At 41.1% G+C, this 14,239-nt stretch overlaps 1 protein-coding gene across 9 annotated transcripts in view; it reads left to right on the forward strand.

Annotated features, from left to right (window-relative positions):
• The window catches only part of LOC111870593, a 113,017-nt gene extending 99,007 nt beyond the window's left edge, over positions 1-14,010 (forward strand). For 7 of the 9 annotated variants that reach the window (XM_023862996.2, XM_023862998.2, XM_033753908.1 and 4 more), the window contains 3 exons: positions 11,000-11,076; positions 13,100-13,156; positions 13,337-14,010. In XM_023862996.2, coding sequence (XP_023718764.1) covers positions 11,000-11,076; positions 13,100-13,156; positions 13,337-13,813 — 611 coding nt within the window. In that variant the 3' untranslated portion in view covers positions 13,814-14,010. Of the gene's footprint in view, positions 1-10,999; positions 11,083-13,099; positions 13,157-13,336 lie in introns of those variants that run through there. The other 2 variants (XM_023862997.2, XR_004513686.1) reach the window with 2 other exon arrangements.
• Positions 14,011-14,239: the final 229 nt, after the last annotated feature.

The raw sequence follows: 14,239 nt of genomic DNA on the forward strand, positions 1-14,239 counted from the left end.
TCACTAGGTCTTGGTGTCGAGCCCCATGGGGGGCTGCTGGTTCTTGCCAGCGCAGTCATTCTCGGGTCCGAGTTCCTTGGGACTGTTGACTATATTTTACTGTCTCTGATTTGAGACATCGCTTTTCATCGCCTCCTACGACTGGTTTCGTCGAAGCTGGACTTTTATAACCTTGTCTCGGATGGAATAGAGCGCACCATGTAGGAGCCTTTGGTCTCGGCCGCTGTTATACAACGAACCTTTTTGTTCCTTCATCTCCGGGGAATCACGTTTGTTGCTTAAGGTATTCCTAGGCAACGGCCCGCTGGTATTGCTTTTCCATGGAAGTATACACTCTTATCGCAGCCGTTGCCTATCAGTAGATGTGTCTTCTGTCCTTTTTGGCGGCACGCCATAATATTTATACTATACTGGATTTTTCAATTGACCTAATCCTTCTAGCCGCACTACGCCCTGGATTTTACTCAGCCTCTAACAGAAATAAGTACCAGCAATCTTCCTGGGGGTAAAGGGCGGCCTTGCGTATAAGGCTAACACCTTCACGACCATCTGTGAGCGGATTGTCTAGAAAATGTGGGAGCCTCGAAGTCTGACAACCCTATGGACCTCCGCGGCCTGTTACAGGGATACCTTTGCCGTTATGAACGAGTAGATTTATTTAGCTCAGAACTGGGACAAGTGGCGAACACGGTAATAAATATTCGAGTTCCATAAAATGCGGAGAACCATTATGAATTTATCAAGAGGGCTGCTCTCCATGGAATTAGTTGTTTGTTGAACATTGCTGTTCCAGCTGAATGTGCTATAATTGTTGAATGGGAAGATGAGTGTTAATGATGAACCAGGAATAATGTAAATGGAAGCGGTTGTAGTTTAAACTGTTATTCTAGTAGCTGTCTTTAAGGACTGAAGAAAATCATGAAATATCTCGGTATATCCGGCATCCTGGCCGACAATCGGAATTCTAGGCCTTCCTAGTACAGTGCAGGAATGGGAGACTGATAAAAGGAATTAAAATTTAAATGGTTCAGTCTTGAGAAAGGCGATGCACTTTCGGAAACGTCATGAGATTGTTTCCACCCCTGTGCAAAAGAAATGTTTCGCAATTTTGCCAAGCCAGGGACGTAGTCACATGTCAACATCGCTACTCAACTCGGATTCTCAGTAGGCACTGTTGTTATTTTCCATTGCCGGAGAAGCCAAGTTTTCTGTGGGAACAGGATTGCTCAACACATGTCATCAATTGCCTCGCTTCACTGAACCTCACTGAGAAATACATTTCTCTGCATTTGTACCCACATCTGTCGAGTGGTTGAAAAAGAGCTTCTTTCTTATCCAATAACATTTATATATCATACACGCAAGGGAGAGTCAGTCACTCTTTCTGCGAAGTCGGACCGACACATAAATTGACTTCATGGAAGCCAACTTATGCGTTGAATTCTACTGCAATGAGTTGGCAGCTCAGTGCAGTATAATTTCATTATGTACACCAGGGGTATAGAAAAAGCTTGCTTCCCGTTGTTCTCGTACTATAACAATCTAAACTAAGAACTGGTGTCCCTCGCCCCGACGGAGGCATAGCTGGAATGTACTACGTACATTGTGATGGCGAGGTTATCCCGTTTTCCCGGACTTCCATTTGACTGCTTTACCGTTATCCATTAAGTTTACCATTTATCTCATTGGTTGAATCGGCCAGGTACTAAAGGGAACGCATCAGACAAGCTCAAGGGAAGTTATCACATGGGAGGCCTAGGCGTGAACTTGTACTGTTCAAGTGGATCTCAAAAGAAGTATAACTGTGTTGGTGTGTACAGAACTCAACGGACGTAGGAGAGAATTCAGTGGATGCCTTTTTCTGAAAGGGGTGATACATACCTTGCAAGCGAAAAAAAAAGTGAAAGTAAAGTTGTCCCTGTGCCGGTCACGGTAGCCGAGCGGTCTAAGGCATGTACTGTCTTAGCTCGCTTGGAAACCGGGATCGTGGGTTCGAATCCCACTCAGGGCATGGATGTTTAGTTTGTGTGTGTGCGTTTTGCTGTGTTTGTGTACAGGTAGAGGTCTTGCGACGTGCTGATCACCCGCCCAAGGAGCCCTACCGAATGTGTAAGATCAAGAAAAACCGAAGTGAACGGAGAAGTCCACTGGGGCTCTAGTGCCAAGGAAAAAAAAAATTGTCCCTGTGCTTAACTAATTAAGCACTACGCCATGAAAACATATGGGGAGGTGGATGTACAGATCCATGTATTCTTGATCTTAGCATTAGTTGGAAGTGAGTAGTCAACTTCATGCCCCAGCCACTCTACCCCCAGGGAAAAATCCACGGGAACCATTGGGAAGGGGGGGGGGCTGGGTGGGCCCCACAACCGGTCTGGACGACACTGAAAGGAGAAAAGTCTTGCCCTTACTGGGACTCGAATTCAGAACCCTCGGCCGTCCAGCCTGTAGTCAGTGGCTATAACTGCACTGTCCCCACTCCTTGATATATATCTTGTGGTCACATAAAAGCAAGGCATTTCTTACGTAACTGCCAAATTTGACGATTCTATATCACGGTGTTAGTGAATTGGCTAGCTGACGCAACAATGAATGCAGAATGGTGATGTCTGTAGGACAAACCGAATTTAGATTCTAAATGGTTCTGACTCGGAATTACTGGGTGTTTGGACCCTGTCTATTGTGTGGTTTCGGGAAACTAGATGTGCTTGCGTCCTCAGGTGACGAGGGGTGAGGGAGTCACCTACTCTGTTGGGTCCATTACAAAGATCTAACCTCCGGAGATTGAGGTTAGCTCTTTCTAACGGACCCAACAGAGTAGGTGTCTCCCCTCAACCTGAGGACGGTTATAGATCCAGTTTCTGAAACGCCGTGTTCTCCAATGTATTTTTTTAGAGTACTGGTTGATGGACAAAGTCCAATAACCCAACAATCCCGAAACTGAATTTAACTTCCCACATGCAGTAAGATTCTACAGTCACCAAGGCTCGTTTAGCAGTGAAAGAGGATGGAAGGCCAATGATGACTGGTTCTGTGCTTTTGCGTGTCGTCAAATGGACGAAAACTTTGTGAATGATGAGTTGTGAAGGACAATGTAGGAAGCGGCCATCTCCTACTTTAAGACATTTAATATTCGAAATTTTCATGGAGAGATTATGGAAAATGTCGGGTCTAGAAAAGCGAGACTAACGGCCGTGGGGATTCGTTACGCTGACCACGCGACGTGCTCTGCCCACTGAAGTTGACACTAACTTCGCCGACAAGCAGCGGTCGCTCGGTCGGTATAGTTCGCTTGCGGACTCAAGCCACAGAGCTTGTTTGTTGTTTGTTTCTGATTATGGAAAATGTCACAACAACCGACCCTTCGTCCGAAATTACAGTCCGAAATCCCATCAACATCAAGGGGCAGGAATGGCTTTAAGTGGATTATGCTGCACCGATTATGAATATCAGCAACTACAAAATCAATTACAAAAACAAAATCAGAAACAAATTTAAAACTAACTTACCTCACAATTTAGTCATAATATTTCCTCCAAACAAGGGAAATGGTTATATCACAATATAATTCATAGCAGTCTTTCAACCAGTCAAACTTGGTCACTTGATGTCAGTGATGACAGAAATTCGTCGGTCTCAGGGTTGTGGACTCAAATGTCTTGAGAGCATGGATACGTGTGTCTCATGGCCATATTTAATTACTACTACAGGTGATGGACAAAAATATGGAAACACCTCGTGAAATGCATGCCTGAATTGAAGTGTTTATTTTAGTGACGTTTGTAGGTCACGCTGCCGTATCTGCCCAACACCACTATCTGTACAACCTCCGCAGTATGTTGCAAGCTTCATTTGTTGTCGAGACAGTGTTCTGTGCAATTTTTTGTGCATCACGTCAGAGCTAACAGAATTCGAAGGCGGGCAAATTGTTGGGGCCCATATGGTGGGTGCTTCCGTAACAAAGGTAGCCGAGCCTTTTGGTGTTTCGCGAGACACAGTACCCAAGTTATGACCGCATACAGGAGGACTGAAAAAACCGCATCCGATAAACACCAGCGTGGACGGAAATGTGTGTTGAGTGATCGAGACAGACGAATATTGCGCAGGATTGTGACGAAAAATAAGAAGACTACAGCTGCAAAAGTGACTGCTGAACTGAATGTCACGCTCACAAACCCTGTCAGCACCAAAACAGTACGAAGGGAACTCCACAAGCAGGGTATTTCCGGACGAGCTGCAATTCCAAAGCCACTCATCAGTGATCAAAAGGCCACTAAGAGGAGAGTGTGGTGCCGAAGTCATAAAACCTGGACTATGGAGCAATGGAAGACGGTCATTTGGTCGGATGAGTCCACCTTCACACTGTTTCCGACTTCTGGCCGAGTTTACGTCTGGAGAACGCCATCCCAAGCTTACGATCCAGATTGTTTGCTGCCAAGAGTGAAATATGGCTGGGGTTCGATCATGGTATGGGCAGCCATATCGTGGTATTCTGTCGAACCCATCATTACCCTGCAAGGTCACGTCACTGCCAACGACTATGTGACCATTTTGGGTGACCAGGTCCATCCGATGGTGCAAACTTTGTTCCGTAATCGTGATGCCATTTACCAAGCCAACAATGCCTGTGTTCACGTAGCTCACATCGTCCAGGACTGGTTTTGAGAGAACGAAGATGAAGTGTCACGTCTGCCATGGCCCCCACAATCGCCAGATATCAATATTATTGAGCCTTTGTGGTCTGTTTTGGAGAGCGATCTGCGTGTTCGCTATCCACCTCCATCATCGATAACAGAACTTGCCAATGTTTTTCAGGAAGAATGGTACAAGATTCCCTTGCAAATCATACAGGACCTCTATTTATCCATTCCAAGGAGACTGCAAGCAGTTCTGCAAGCCAGAGTTTGTCCTACACCATATTAGTCACGGTAATGTGTTTTTCGTAGGGTGTTTCCATATTTTTGTCCATCCCCTGTAAAATAAACCAATCTCAAGCGGCTCTCTCAGCAGGCCTACCACAACTGAACGCGGCTAAACCCTCACAAGGCTTACGAGTATGAGTGGGTCTATATCGTTGACTACAAAACTTCAGCGTCGACCATTGAGTTGTATGTCCAGTAGAAAAAGAAACGGTTATCGTTTAATCTGCTGAAACATAATTCTGAGAATGGATAAAATTGTTAGGCTTGCTGTTTGGTGAAAGTATCTGAGAGTTTAATTCCTCTAATACCAGGGGTAAACTTTCTGAGTTCTGAATGCATATCTGTTTTGTGTTATAATTTGCAACATTCCAGTATATTTCAGCGGCCTCCGTAGTCTAGGGGTAACGTTCCCATCTCATGACTCAAGGTACGCGGGTTCAAACCCGGCGGAGGTCGTAGAAATTTAAGGGCGGAATAATTCAGGGAACAAGTCCTCAGGGAGGGACTTTAAGCCGTGGGTCCCGTGTTGTAGATTTACGGCATGTAAAAGAACCTCATGCCTCTAGGAGGCCTCTGAGCTAAATTAGGCCAAAAAGTTTCCCGCCCAAATAGTTTCCAATGCCTCCGATAGTTGGGGAAGTATTAGGTACCACTGCCAGAGGAGGGACGACCTCGCTGACAGAAAGGGACTAACTTTTAGATACCACTGCCAAGTAGAGGGTAGAAACCTTGCTGGCAGAAAGGGGCTGATAGCGAGCACCAGTATCGGTAGGGGATGGAGACGGTAGAAATTAAAAAGGGGATGTACAATAGACTATCAGTCGCGGTGCATGGGGAAACCCACCCCCTCAATATTGAATCACTGAATCCAATATATTTCACTCAAAGTAATAAAGAAGGTTATGTCAAAAAAGATCGAAAAATAACCTCAAGTATAACGTGGAACTTACAACTTCCGATAAAGTTCTTGTGCTAAATCAATCCATTATTCGTATCTTCCTTAGTTTCTGATCTCGAAAAAAAAACCTAAGCTTGCGTAAGTTTACTACAGGAATGCAGTCTCAGGAAAAAAAAAAAGAACATTTCCAATAAGTAGGCCCAAATTCCTTTTCGAAACCAGTAGGTTTATCTTCCTTCAGCAAGGAATGTGACATTTAAATAAGCAAAATTCCTGTGCTATTATATGTGAATAACGCTGATGGACTTGGGTAATTCTGAAGATTTGGACAATAAAGTAGGCAGCTACAAACCTAGGCGTAATTAAGAAGGGCACATTTCCAAAGTAAATAAGGATCGACGTCACTGAGTGCATAAAGGCGTAATTCCAAAATAAATGAGAAGTACCAATTTTAAGTGAGATCACTAAAAATAAACAGTAAAAATATCGATGCCATAATTTAATTAATCCTAATGTCCATTATTTAGTATGTACAACGATTATAATTTGCTTCCTGTTCATTTATAAAAGGCCTATATAAGAAGGCTTGGGCTCGGTCAGTACAAATTCCATATCTCAACATGAAATGTCGATTTTGACCATCAATTTCCGGTATACGGGACTTGATTCAGTATGTCTTCGATTGCAGTTTACCATCGACAAAGAAATTATGTAGAAATTATGCTTTTCATTACTTCATAGCACTCTGAATATAAGTGGATATACCATTTAGAGATCTTAAAAGTTAATTAAATGGACATTAATTCCAAACAGATAAAGAGAGAGAAGACTTGCTGTGGGGCCAAGACACAACATTTTTTGCTACTCGTTTAAAGTAAACTAGGCAGCTTAAATTTAGAAGGTCCAGTGGCTTTGAGATCTTAGGTCTTTAAGTTACAAAGTAGTTAAGAAAAGTGAGTACTTCGTTATGAGAAACTGGGACATTTTTTTCGTTCCTTTGTCTGGCAAAATTTCAAATCTCTTAATAACTCACCTGTCAAATAAACTATCCATCCACATAATTAATATTTTATGTCGAGAGACCAACACAAACAACTAAATGTGCCGAGTTACGCCAGTAGAAGAGTCCGGTTTTCGTCATCCGATCCGTACAAATGAATAATCCGCTCGTATGAAACTACCGCTTAGTGATGAACAGAATATTCTAGAATAGTTCTTGGGAATCTTCCCATCGTCTGGATATAGCTACACGACGTAGCCAGACCGTGGGACGTTTGTTGGTGGTCGGGTGTTATGTTTCTTGCGTGACTTCGTTGTAAGCTAGGACGCAGCGCGGAATTCGTTTGCTGTTCCTCGTTTTAAAGGAACATGACAATTATCCATGTGGTATCTTCCTTACCGGTACATTAATCCATGCCAATATTAACTGCACAGGTTTTATCCTTTCCCCAGGCTATTCGTTGCACCATTTTCTTCGCTGTTAATTCGATTTTCACCACTAATATCGACGTTACGTAACCTCAAAAGCAGATCCAAGGTCGAAGACCCAAATCTTACACAGATCCAAGGTCGCTAACAAACTGTAAATTAACCACTTATTATCTTCTTTAAATTAAAAAGCTATTAACATTTCTACGGCAAGACTGTTATATCACATGCAATTTATTCTACGTTGCAGTATATGACGATGTCGTGAACATCACTTATTCTCTCTTCGTAAATTTCAGAATAGGCTATAGACAAAATACACTGCACTTAGGCCAGCTTGCAATTTCTACTACAATAAATAGCCCAGTTTTACTGATTAACGAAAAGTTAACTGCTAACTGGAAGAATTTTTGTTTATTTTATTGGCAAGAAATTATTGTATTTTATAGCAAGTCAGACCCTACTGCAGTCTAATGAAATATCCACAGTTAATACCAATATATCCATAGATCCTGTTCGTTGTTCCAATCCAGCAACCTTTGTTAAATGGTCCTAAATTTTCTAGCATTAAAAGTGTAAAAAAGAGAAAGCCCCTTCAGTGATTTCGAATTATTTAACGATTATGAGCGGCAGATTGTATTCAAACTTATGAACAGCAAACAGTTAATATGTAAGGGATTGATGTAGATATGCGCTACACTCGAGCTCATTCACACGATACCAACTGTTACAAAAGACAAACCGGAATAATACACACCATTCTTGTGCTAGGTTTTAGGCATGCATACGGTAATTACAGTCGCAAGCCTAAATGCGGACCCTAGAGCCGAGCAATTTCCCTGCCCACAATTATCTAAAAAGTACAGGGATAGGTCTGTCTGTATACTGATGGGCTACGGGCTGAATGACAGGGTTTACATTTGCAGCAGAGGGAAAATTTTTCTCTACTCTATAGCCATCAGACCGGATCTGGTGCTCACCCAGCCTCCTATACAATGGGTACCGGGGGCTCTTTCCCCGGGGGTAAAGCGGCAGAGACGTGAAGCCGACCATTCGCCTCCACCTAGTGCGGAGGTCAATAATAGTTGAGCTATACCTCCAGTCCTCCGTGTTTTTGTGGCATAATGCTTAATTAAGGACAGGGACTATTTTACTTTTTTTACCTTAACAGTTATCTCAGAACTTCGTCACAATTACAATAACATGAAATTCCGAGATGCTGTGACGAAAATGCTTTTCAGAAATAAGCAGACGCTGCAGATCAGTAGAAAATCCTTGGGAAATACCAACATGTATTAAGCAAATTATTACAATGTATGATCAAAAATTTGTTGTTGTGAACGGTAGTTATGACATCTTAAAAACAACTGAAATAGCTTCCTCAGAATGAAGCGCTATGAAACTCAGTGGATAACATCTATCCAATTTCCAGCCATGACAAAAGCAGAAAGGGAGTCGCACAATGTATCGCTTCATTCGCCTGTGCTGACTACCTGGATCTGCATTTAATAGCAAAAATGCGATAGTGTCAGCCGAAGAAATTGAATACCTATACGTATAAAGAGTCTTCCAGAATAATGACACATTTATTTCTGTGCTTTCATCCTTTATTTATAATAGTGTAAGAGGAGTAAACTATAATACTAAGCAAATACTGTAGTACAGAAATGCTGTCAGCTACAGCAACATTTGAAGGAATTGCAAATATTCGCAATGTGGTAACATTATGTGTATTATGTATATGTCTAGATATACTCATACAAGGGCACCAGGAGGAAGCAAATAAGCACCCACCCTCGCTGGAGTTCTGAAAAAGAAAATACCAAGATTGAAAAAAGGAGGGAAATATACCAAATATTAATAACAAAAATTTAAAGTTTTGTTTTACATATGAGTAAGAAGTCTTAAATGCAAGTTTGTAAGCATATTTTCTTGCTTCCCCTTTTCAACTAAAAAACCTTGTGGTGCCCATGTACATATGTGTCTAAAAGGTTAATGCTTGCTATTTTGTTAAAATGTATGGTATGACATAATTACAGATAGGTGCAGAAGATGGCAGCAATAAACAGCAGTGGAATGTATGCTTTAGTTGGCATTGTAGTGCCACCTTTCCCAAAAACATATTTCACATTGCTCTTCTAATAACAGCATCACTTAGTGCATGGTTTCTTGTGTTGTGAAATCTAAAGGGAGTCACCATGTTCTCAAGAATTATTTGAAAAAATAGTTGTATCCACCTATAGTTCTGGCAAGTCAGTAAGTCATTAGCATTTAATGCAGGTGTTTTCAGAAAATGTAGCTATTGAAGCATTTTGTAAACTTTTTGATAACTGTACAGGAACATCTGCAGAGGGGCTGCAAAGCCATTTAGGTTCCTGCTCTTAATGTACAGCCTGATAAGGACCTGTAACAAAGTGCACAACTGCACTTCTTACTGTCTGGCAGAAATGGGGATCACATAAATTCATTTCTTATTTTAGGGAGGGTCACATCATAAATTTTGAGAACCCCAAACTTAGTGAATATTATTATTCTATGAAGTTTCGTATATTGGTATAAACACAGCTGTCTTTCCAGAACTTTACAAGGCACTGATGGTAGATATGTTTGGAAAAGTTCGTTTTTTATTGTAAAAGATGTTGCTCATGCACAAATATTTTCTCAACAAATCTGATGCTCTAGATTCAGTAATGATGTTGATAACCACAATTTTCCCCATTGAAATCTCAATAGACTTATGCTAATGTGCTATTATATGTATGTAAGCCCACATAATTTCTAAAGAATCTGTTTTACATTTTACAAAAACTTTACCAAGAAATTATTTAGAGTTCTGTCTTCTGGAATGCAATCCTGTGAATTCTGTTGAAAATCGAATGACACACTGGAGGAACATATCACCTCCATTTTCAGCGTAAAAAAATATGTCAAGCAAGAAACCAATATGAAGTCAATGGCAAGCTTGGCTTATTCTCTGACCCTGAAAATGGAGGTGATATTTTCCTCTGAAATATCAGTTGATTTTCAGTGGTCTGTGGGGCGTTATATCCCAGAACACAGAACCCTTCATAACCACTGCTATAGAAGTTCAGATCCTACAAAAAAGTATGACATGTATCCCTGAAGATCACAAACTCCAGAAAATAATGAACAGCAGTCACAGAGAATATGGAAGGGATTAATGTTGGCATGCACTGCACTGACTAACAAGGGACTCATCTAACACAAAAACACAGAATTACTACAAGGACTCACCCAACATGGAAACACACATCACTAAAAGGAACTTGCCTAATGTGGAAACACAGTATCATTACAACAGACTACCAAATGTGGAAACACAGCATCACTACAAGGGACTGACCCAAAACTGGGACAACAGTATAGTCATATTAATGTGCATAACACTCCTGAAAATCACAGATGTTAAAATAACTATATTTTTGTATATACTTCCAGAATCCCATATCATCACTTTTACATAAAAGCCAAAATGAAAAAGTAAATAATTTTGGTACAGTACATCATACAATAAACACAGAATCTACTTCCGCACATACACCATGACAGTGCTCATAAATATCCTTCCATAACCATTATTTGAATGGATTTCTGAAATTAATATTTTTGTAAATACATAATGTACAATTATTATTTTTTCATAAATTCTTTGAAAAACCAAACTGAGTTACAAAATTATTTAATCAAATGGACAAGCAAACAGTAATTCTGAAATGTCTATCTGTTCTAGGTCTGAAACGAGTTGCTTGGCCACCTCTTCCAGAGAATTTTGAGAACATTGTTACAGAGCAACCAGTTTACGGCAAGGTAACACATTTTTCTGTAACTGAAGGGCTGCATAAAATAACATGTGGTATCCTAATTAATTCGTGTATATGAATAAATGAATTCGATGGAGCATAGTCAGCTAGTCAGAAATGCCCTGACTTTTAAGGAACACAAAGGTTCACGGCTTTGTTCACAAGAGTACCTATTGGTTCACATGCTGAGCTTATGAATAGGTTCAAATTTTCATTATAATAGATGAAACTCACTTAGGGACAGCCTTGGAAAATTGAGTCAAAAATACTTAGCCAACAGTGTGTCATATGTGAGCAAATAAGGCAAATAATGCCTCATGGGAGTCTCACAGAATATTCACACATGAGGTTTGTTCATATGTAACCCATTCAGGGACTGTTCCTGACAATGGAGCAGAGGCCGTTGAAAACAGTCCCCATGAGCATGTGGACACGCATCATGATGATGCACCAGCAGATGTGTCCCACCCAAAGGAAATCCCTGGGCTGCTGAAACCTCTGCATTGCCCAGCTTTGCTGTCTTTGACTCAAATCTGTGGTCCTCTGGCACTTTCCCAAGGGGCCAAACATAAAGAAGTCACATGTTGACAGGTCCAACACCTTGTAGTGCACAAAGCACAGCATGTCTTGGACAGTATGCATCACATAGGTACAGGTGGTGTCATCCCCAACAGAATGGCCCCCTCAAGAATATGCCAGAACACATTCTCTTGGTGGCAGTTTGAAGGTCTCAGTGGGTTCCACAATAGTGCTGTACATCAATGGTAATAACTTTTGGCATCAAGGAAGTGTATGGCACTTTGCTGGTCCTCTTTAGACAGACTGTGCACCTGGAACATCACAAATTCCATTTGTTCTAACGTGTTCCTACTGTTGCACTGCTCATGATAGACTGCTGGTGTGTCATGCATACAACCATGTTATAACCTACAACTGGATGAAATAACTTGCAGTGCTGTGAACAGGTTTCATCTGAATAGCCCTTGTACAATACTTAACAGTTCACCTGAGTACTGAACAGAACCTATATTTCTTGAAATGGTTCCAATGATAGAGACAGGGAATTGTCCAACCAACTTTCTGCTCTATCCTATAGTAGTGTCAAAACTTTCCTAAAGAGTCTGGTGGCCAGAGATGAAGTCCCATCTAGTGCCAAGGTCAAGAATGCCTCCACTCACATGTCCATGGTGTAGTATTGAGGAGTGTAAAATTTTTACATTTTCTTTCATTTTAGAAAGGAAATAATTTGTGAAGCACAATGTGGAGGTTTAGGTTCTTTGAGATGAGCATCATGTGATACTATGCTCCTGCTTCGGTTTAAACAACACTTCACTCCCTACACAAAGATTCTGGGTCCACATTTTCCATGTATATGGCAAAAAAATATAAAGAGAAGCAAAATAAAACATATATAAAACACATTAGTTCCTAACAGCATTTATATATCACCTATGAAAAAACATTACCCAGCATAGCTGTTACAGATTAATTCATTTCCAGAGAGTTACACAGAATAGTAATTAGAACTGCTGCAAGGAAACACACGAAAGGGTTAAAACTGTGGAAGGTTGGGATGGATGTTCAATCTCTCCATTCTTATTGTACTTCTCTGTATAAAACAGGATTCATATTTTTGTTTTGTTTGATACAAGGTTCACTTTCACAGTTCATTATTAGGATATTCACTAACTGGGCTCTTAAATAAATTTGATTTCAGATTCAACAGGCTTGAACACAAAACAGAATGCACATGTACATCATAACACTTCATACATACTACGATACCTGTCATGACAACACTGTGTAGTCTGGTAGGTAATCACCAGTGTTTCGTAAGAATCTGCTGCCTCCATCCTCAAGACTGAGGCAGCAAGTTCCTCAAAAATGTCTGTAACCACCTGCCACGCTACATAGTGTCATAACACTGAAGCCCAAAATCTCTATAAAATCAAGAAGTTCTGAGAGTTCTTACTCTCAAAACACTATGTCCATGAGTTCTTCTATTGTTGGATGTGTATTCATTGCTGCAGGAACATGTTGCTGTTGCTGGGAAAAGTTACTGGGGGAGGGGGCACACAGACAGCAAGGTGAGCCCATAAGCCTCCTTGTATTTCTTTCAATATAAGGGAAGTTGGCTGAAAAAAACTCTTTTTCAGAATAAAGTATATAATATGTACAGGTATAGTGTGGGATGGAAATATGATGGATGATCCCTAGAATTGGGTTCTAATCTGACAAGAGTGGTCATGTCAACGTTCTGCTTACAGGTACCTATAACTCATCAGGCTCAGCAAAATACTTGGCAGAATTCATTTGATCAAGTGCCAGCATCATCACACCTACAGCAACAACCAGAACAGAATAATCAGTTCTATCCACCTGCCCAACAGCAGGTGTACCAACCACAGTACGAGCCACCACCTGCAACAGTTGCCCTGCGACCCGCTGCCCCGGTGAGCCAGGAACCTCCACCTGTGTTTACGTCCCAACCCGCAGCAACAAAGGCAGTTGGAGTAAGGATGAGGGGGGACGAGAAGTGGCCACCAACAGCTTACAAGATGCAAGCTGCAGCTGAGAATGAGGCTAGAAAAGCACTGGCTAAAGGACCTGCCTTCCGTCCAAAGAAAGTCCACAAAGACTATTCTGCCTTCTTTGCCCAGAATGCCCTCACCCCAAACTACCCAACATACAAAGCTCCTCCTGGAACACAGCATTACATTGAAGAAGGAACATCTACTTTCTGAGCACATTTCAAATTGTACCAAACCCTGCTACATGAAAGAAAGTCACATATTTGTATTTAAAAATTAATAAATGTTGATTAATTCAAGACACTTCAGTAGCTTGACTATATACGCAATCAAGGTAACATCCTTGCTTTTGCCTTGAGGGGCTGAGAAATACAATGAATATCTCTGGAAGTATAGCTGGTGCCCTTGTTGAGATTCGAGCCTAGCATTTCCTGAATACAGGTGTAAAGAATTACAGCTATGCTAGACTCCTCAGTGTGACTACAATACAAGTAACCAATACAGGTATGCTTTCGATACCTTCAGGTTCAATGAACAACTCTGTTCTTAAATGTTTTGCAGCGTTTAGACTTACAGCAAACTATCATACACATACTATTTATTTATTTTTATTATTGCTAGTGGGGTGGAACTAAGTCC

Source organism: Cryptotermes secundus, unplaced genomic scaffold, assembly GCF_002891405.2.
Source record: "Cryptotermes secundus unplaced genomic scaffold, Csec_1.0 scaffold296, whole genome shotgun sequence".
NCBI classification, from domain to species: Eukaryota; Metazoa; Arthropoda; class Insecta; order Blattodea; family Kalotermitidae; genus Cryptotermes; species Cryptotermes secundus.